The sequence below is a fragment of the Pelobates fuscus genome, chromosome 11, assembly GCF_036172605.1.
Source record: "Pelobates fuscus isolate aPelFus1 chromosome 11, aPelFus1.pri, whole genome shotgun sequence".
NCBI classification, from domain to species: Eukaryota; Metazoa; Chordata; class Amphibia; order Anura; family Pelobatidae; genus Pelobates; species Pelobates fuscus.
Genome location: NC_086327.1, coordinates 131254002 through 131261246, shown reverse-complemented (window position 1 = coordinate 131261246; position 7245 = coordinate 131254002). Strand labels below are relative to the sequence as shown.

The 7245-nt window shown below is 40.3% G+C and overlaps 1 protein-coding gene across 1 annotated transcript; it reads right to left on the bottom strand.

Moving 5' to 3' along the window:
• Positions 1–218: 218 nt before the first annotated feature.
• Positions 219–5971, bottom strand: SC5D (sterol-C5-desaturase). Its single transcript, XM_063435701.1, has 5 exons — positions 5900–5971; positions 4764–4981; positions 4380–4512; positions 4197–4297; positions 219–2777 (listed from the first exon to the last, which is right to left on the bottom strand). The coding sequence occupies exons 2-5, from the start codon at positions 4971–4973 to the stop codon at positions 2331–2333; spliced, it is 891 nt and encodes a 296-aa protein (XP_063291771.1). The 5' UTR covers positions 4974–4981; positions 5900–5971; the 3' UTR covers positions 219–2330.
• Between the last annotated feature and the right edge of the window lie 1274 nt (positions 5972–7245).

The following is a 7245-nucleotide window of genomic DNA, read 5'->3' as shown; positions in this document are numbered from 1 at the left end:
AACATGTTAAAAGAGCTAAACCGCTTATCGTTTGAGTTTTTTCCCCGTGCCCATTTCTACTAGATTTCTCTTGTAGATAATACATTTCTTTTCTATAAACCTTTTATTTCATTGGTATATTTTAAACCTGATGTTGTGGGTAAAAGACGGAATCCATAGATCTTTCATGCAAATACATAAAACAATGGATCTGGAATTTAAACACACTACAAACTAAATAGATTGTATACAAATACATTTATTTCATATATAATAAATGAAACGATATTAAAAATTATTCATTTATTTTACAGTTCTTTTGCTGAAAATGAGCAGCTATGCTGGTCATGCTATTTAAGTAAAATATAGTTTGTTTTTTATTGGCAACCAAAAACACAGATACATTATGTACACATTTCAATTACATAGAAATCAAAGTAAAATGACAGTTAATGTTCTTGTGAAGTCATGCAGCTGGGTGTATAAGGGGTCAGAGATAATATTCTGGGATTGAGAGAGGTATTTCCTGCTCACCATGAATTTGGATACAGATACAAGTTTCTCTAGAAATATACTGCACGGTTTATTTTATTACAGTCCAATGTGGCGTTGTCAAACCACGAATAACCATGATTATAATAATGCCATTTAGAATACTTTCAGACTAACCAAAATAAAATTTCCAATAAAAACTAAGACTCTACAGTGAGACCTGTGAATAGGAAAAGAGAACCTCAGGGTAATAATGAGTGGCTTATTTACTAACCAGGAGATGTGTTTGCAGACAAGCAAACTTCCTCCGCTTCGCAGATTTGGACACATTTTTTGTCAGTTTATGCAACTTAAAAGCAGACTTTAACTCACCATTTGGTGAATAAACCCTTCTGGTTTGCTAGCAGAATGAGCCTGCAAGTTGCATTTGAAGTGAGAATTACCCCATGCTCCACAGAGTCTACGAAATACAATGGCTAAAATAGCATTGTAAATGCAAGTACGATGTGACAGAGGGACCCAAGCAGTCCGGGATCAGGGTACTTGTTTTGCACATTCTGGTGACCATAAATTGCCTAAAATTGAACCTTAGGAGTGCCCTTGTCCTTTCTTTTGAAGTATTCCATTTGGGATTTGGTGCTGAACCTGGATCGGGTTGCACCCTGGTTCTATGGTTGGAAGATTGAGTGCAGTTCCTGTGTTACATTGGGGATCAGGGTCCTGTCGGATCCATCTCCGTTAACTCTTCCAATGCATATATTGTATCCTGCTACGTCTTCCTGCGAAGGCTGCGCTACAAACAAGAGGATGGGATATTGTGGATTGGGTCTCCTTTCCGATTTATTCCTCCTGCTTCACACACACAGCATTCCCATCTACAGATGTGTCTCTAATGAATTAGAACTGCATTTTTAGATCAAAGCACTCCTGAAATCCTCAAACCATGAAAATATTGTCTATTTTATTAGAATTTCCCCTGAATAGAAATACAGCTAATCTCAGCACATGACAACGCAAAACAGAATAAATGCATTTTCTGAAACAAACAATTTCTAAAACTGAGAACACATGTCTGGACATTTTTTTTCCCTGTAAAGCAATAGCCAAGTCTGAAATATGTGAGAATTATATAAGGGACAGCAATTTGCAGTGTTTTAGACAACGCGTTTTTTACCTGGAAGGGTAACGTGCCCATAAATCTTCATGGTCCCTTAACAAAGTTTTATTTTTCTACAGAATCCATTAGAACGTTTTTTTTATAATTTTGGATTCATCATTAAAAAATAAATTCTGAAATAAAAATCAAAGTTTAATGGAGGCGTTGTTAAAAATTTACCTCAGCCATGCAAGGCCCTAGACTATGGACTTTATGCCCAAGGTTTCTGATGCTTTCTAAGTGATAAGATATCAATCCAATCACAAATCTCTCACATAACTCATTGGTGCAAGTCAGAATTAATTTTACCTGCACGAGTGTGAGAAGTCGTGTGGAGTTATTCTACCAGCAGAAATAGAACTTACATTTCATTATTACATTTTTATTGTACCAGAATTGCCCCAATTATTATTATTTTTTGGGGGGGGAGGGAAACAGACTTTACAGCAGGCAGTAACCCCACTGAGCAAGGTCCTTGTGCTCAATAAAAAGGAATTTAGTGCACAAATGTGCAAGCGCTAGAATTCATTCCAGTGAAATTTATTTCAAGAAATTATGAATGTGGAACTAATATTCGCGCAGAGCAAGTAATAGCACATACTGGCATCCCACGTTAACTCTTCTTGAAATAAATATTCTGCTCTATTAATTAGTAAATAGAACAAGTTTGCAGTTTAGACTGATCATGTCCTCCAGCAGGAATTTACTTATTTTTCCCATTCTCTGTGAATTTCTGGTAGTTGGCATTGCCATTACGGGAGCTCTCGCCGTCTTCTTTTAGTTTCTTGCACAGGTCGTGTGGTCCATTTCCTTCAAATGATGACGGGTTCTTGTAGGACCCTCCGATTTTATCCCAGAGGGTAAAATACTGGCCATAGTTAAAGTCAAAATATAGGTGGTGGTCAGTATGATGAGCTGATCCGTTGATGATCTGTTTGAGAAACGTTGGTACTCGATAGTCACCATCGTGGATTGACACTGTCCAAATATTGACAAAAATGTAGAGCCCAAGGTAGGTGATTTTGTGAAGGGGGAAGATAAAGGGGTAGATGTGGTAAGGCAAACTTTGCATGAATCCATCAATTGGGTGAAACGCATGGCTTGCAAACGGTGTTGTCACCTTCCACAGATGATGTGGTTTGTGAAAACGCTGCATGAAGAAAAAAAACAAACAAACAAAAATAAATAAACACAATTGTAGATCTTTGCAGAAGTAAAATGAATACACAGCCAAACATTTTAACTGCTAACTTTATCTGAAATTCCTATTTTTCTCCTGAGCCATAGCGCTCGCTATAAACCGTTTTCTGGTCATTTATTGTGCATTTGTGGTTTGAGGCCTACTTTGGTCTATTTCTCTTTACTTGTGTTTGTTAATATGACCTTGTGTTAAACTGAAAAATCATCCATAAAAATATTAAAAGTGGCTCTGTGCCCACACCTCTATGTTATAAAAGAAAAAATCTTTATGAAATACTCACATTGACGGTGCGTGAGTTTCACTGAAATTCAATCCCAGTCAAAAGATATAATAAGACAAAATAGAGATGAGTGAACCCTTTTTAAAGCTGGTCAAGCCCCCAACCATCACTAGGTATAGCTGAGAGGAAAAAGGCTTTGTCTATGGATGATCCTGCAGATTGATTTTGGGATTGACCAATTGAGCATGCCCCAGAATGCAGTGTGGACGTCAGCTCCTGGTAGCTGAAGTGGATGGATGGAGGATATACAGGCAGGGGCGGAGGAAAAATATATAGGCAGCGGCGGGAGCGGAGGTAGAATATACAGGCAGTGGCGGGAGGGGGATCATATACAGGCAGGGGCAGAGAGATCATATACAGGCAGGGGTGGGTACAGAGTCATAATATACAGGCAGCGGCAGGTGCAGAGGCATAATATACAGGCAGGGGTGGGAAATACAGGCAGCAGCGAAAGCGGAGCAGGAGACCCTGCTACCCAAACACTCAACACCAAATGGCATCCCTGCAGCCTCCTCTTTCCCTGATGCCGGGAAAGGAAAGCTACATGGGAGGAGATGGTGGACAAACCACTAAATACGTGTTGTGTGAGTGTGTAACTGTGTGGACGTTTATGACTGGCCGGCGGCAATTAATTACTTTTATAAACATTAAATAATTGACTCCTTTTAATGCAATGTTATTTATGTGAACATTGCGTAATCTGATATCTGACAGGTGATATTTTGGCTGTTATATATCAATCAGCAGAAGTCAGTAAACTGAGAGGAGAGCACTGTGTAACAATAGGATGGCTTCCACGGACACATTCGTTTTCAGGCTATGAATCCCAAACAAGAGCAGAAGTGGTAAAATAGCAGCAGAAAATAAAGTTAGACTATCCACGTTACTTTAATGCAGTATTAGGAGTGTACTAAAAAAAAAAAAATATATAAACAAAAAAATAATAATTCTGATTTATTGTCCTATTTATCAGAAATATACCATCAGATCTATTGTGCTCCTGGAAAATCATAAAAGGCAAAAATCAGAACTGGACGACTTTTAGGATAAATCAGAGATTACATCTACTAAAAAATAACGACACAGACCTTGTAAAAGAGCTTGTGGTGCAGGAAGCGGTGAATCCAGTAGATTGCCATGTCAGTAAAGAATAGGAATGAAATCATACTGAGGATCACCCCAAACCATCCTGTAACGAGATACATGTCAATGTCGCAGTCTGTGGAGTTAGAGACTCCTCAATCATGTTCGGTTTGTGTTGCAACACTTACCATATGGAGAACTGTCAATGTTGTCGTAAAGTCTGCTATACCCTCGAACTTCGGCAAAAAACAAAGCAACGGTGGGAATGCTGATCCAAGGCATGGACTGCATGGAAAACTTGATCTCACGTCGAACCTGATTCTGCAAAATGAGAGGATCCAGAGTGATCAATAAACATCCACTAACACACAAACATTAACACTTCCCCGTACAGCTTGTGACAGACCATGTACAGGGTATGGCAGATGGTGAAATTTATTCAACAAAGTGGGAAAAGAAGTACAATTGCCAAGTCAAAGAAAAATTTAACTCAGAAAAATGAAAATGGAAATATATCAGGGTGGAAAGGTGAGAGTTTGCCTAAAGGTGAATTCCGTCCCCGATTCCTTTACCTCAAGGAACTGCGGGTGTTTCATCAACGAATGATCAAACACGAAATAGTAGCTGAGCCCCCCAAACAGAAAGTAGATAGCCAAAGCACCGATATTGGTCACAAGGAACAGACTGAGCAGCTGGCGTAAAGAATTATCTTCACTCCACGAAGCAGGGTAGACGTACGGCGTGAAAACATAATAATCCGCCACATTCAGCACTAAATCCATCGTTACACCTGAAAGAAAACACCAAGGCGTGATCATTGTATTATTAGTGATAGACAGCCGTCACAATGTTACTCCTGAGTTGGTTTACAACAGACACTGAACTTTAAAAACATTTACAAAGCCCAGCTTGTGGTGTACCTCCTTATAAACTAATCAGTTTATATAATTTACCATTACTTATTAAAGGAATACTCCAGCGTTAGAAATATAGTTATTTACAAAGGTTGTGAGTCCTCTGGGACGCTTTTGTGCCTATTTTTCCAGTAAATAAAAAGTTAATGGAAACCTGCAGTGTTACAAATACAGAGCTGCATTCCTAACACTGCAGTGCCTTCTGGTCTCCCTCCCGGTCTCCCTCCCAGGGAGGTTATATTAGGTGGGGGTTAGTTAGTTACCTGTGTGAGGGTCCCAGGGAGGTTATATTAGGTGGGGGTTAGTTAGTTACCTGTGTGAGGGTCCCAGGGAGGTTATATTAGGTGGGGGTTAGTTAGTTACCTGTGTGAGGGTCCCAGGGAGGTTATATTAGGTGGGGGTTAGTTAGTTACCTGTGTGAGGGTCCCAGGGAGGTTATATTAGGTGGGGGTTAGTTAGTTACCTGTGTGAGGGTCCCAGGGAGGTTATATTAGGTGGGGGTTAGTTAGTTACCTGTGTGAGGGTCCCAGGGAGGTTATATTAGGTGGGGGTTAGTTAGTTACCTGTGTGAGGGTCCCAGGGAGGTTATATTAGGTGGGGGTTAGTTAGTTACCTGTGTGAGGGTCCCAGGGAGGTTATATTAGGTGGGGGTTAGTTAGTTACCTGTGTGAGGGTCCCAGGGAGGTTATATTAGGTGGGGGTTAGTTAGTTACCTGTGTGAGGAGGTTGGTAGCTTGGTAGGTTAGTTAGTTGGTTGGTTGGTTAGTTGGTTGGTCAGTCAGTGTGTTGTTTACCTGAAGGGATCGTTTTCTCTGCTCTCGTTGCTTCTCAGGGCTCAGTCAGTGACAGCTAGAGGCGGGGCTTTGAACTGTCATTGAGGGCGGGGACTGATGGACTGATGTGACGTCATGAATCCTTGTAATGGGCCGACGATCGACAGTCAGGTCACATGATACAGGCCTGGGCAAGGGGTTGGACAGGCGGACGTCTCCAGTCTTGGAAAATCCCGCCCATCTAACTGTCAACCAGCGGAGCGGCCAATCAGCGACCTGTAGGCGTGGCCCGTGGGATGCCAGTAGAACCCATGATGGGCAAGGTTGGTTCCCGGTGTGGGGCGTGGTTTAGAGAAAGCGGGGCGGGGCTTAAACTAAGCCAAACCCCCTTCTCCCTTCCAGGACTGGTGCAGGACTCAATACATAAATAGTAACCACCAGAGGGGTAATGACAGGACCGGTGCAGGACTCCTATAATACATTAATAGTTACCACCAGAGGGGTAATGACAGGACCGGTGCAGAACTCCTATAATACATTAATAGTTACCATCAGAGGGGTAATTAAAGGACTGGTGCAGGACTAATAATACATTAATAGTTAAATCCAGAGGGCTGGTGCAAGACTCATATTACATTAACCCCTTAAGGACAGAGCTTCAGAAGCTTGTCTTGCACTTAATGACAAGAGCATTTTTTTGTTATTTGCATTCAACGGCAATTTGCATTTGACTAATTTATTGCACTGACACATATTATATACCGTTTTTTAAAGGACAGAAAGGGCTTTAATTTGATGTAACATACATACACACACACACACACACACACACATATATACATATATATACATAGATAGATATATTATACACACACACACACACACACACACACTTATTTATTAAAAAAAACAACAAAAAAACGAAAATGCACACAAAAAAAAAAAAAGACTTTTTTTACATTTTTTGCAATAATAATGTGTGCACAATTAGTGCAGGTTAAGGAAAGTAATTAAAAATAAATTCATTTAGTTGTTCTGAATTACAGAATATATAATGTGTCTGGGATTTTCAGTTTTTTTTGGTAGTTACAGGTCACAAAGCACAAGGAGTAAAATAAAAACTTTTAATGTGGAGCGATTTTAGAATTTGGTATGTTTGTCTTGTAAGCTGAATAGCCATAAAAGAAAACAAAATTGCCACACAAAAGTATATATTTATGGGGGCGTGGTTTGCAGCCGAGCGAGCTGGACGTGTCTGGGTAGAGCTCCGCTGCATCCACGGTGCCAACTGCTCACAATAGCTGAAATTCGACGCAAATTTAGTTTACCCTTGCCGGGGAATCGTGATGGATAAACGGGCCCTGAAG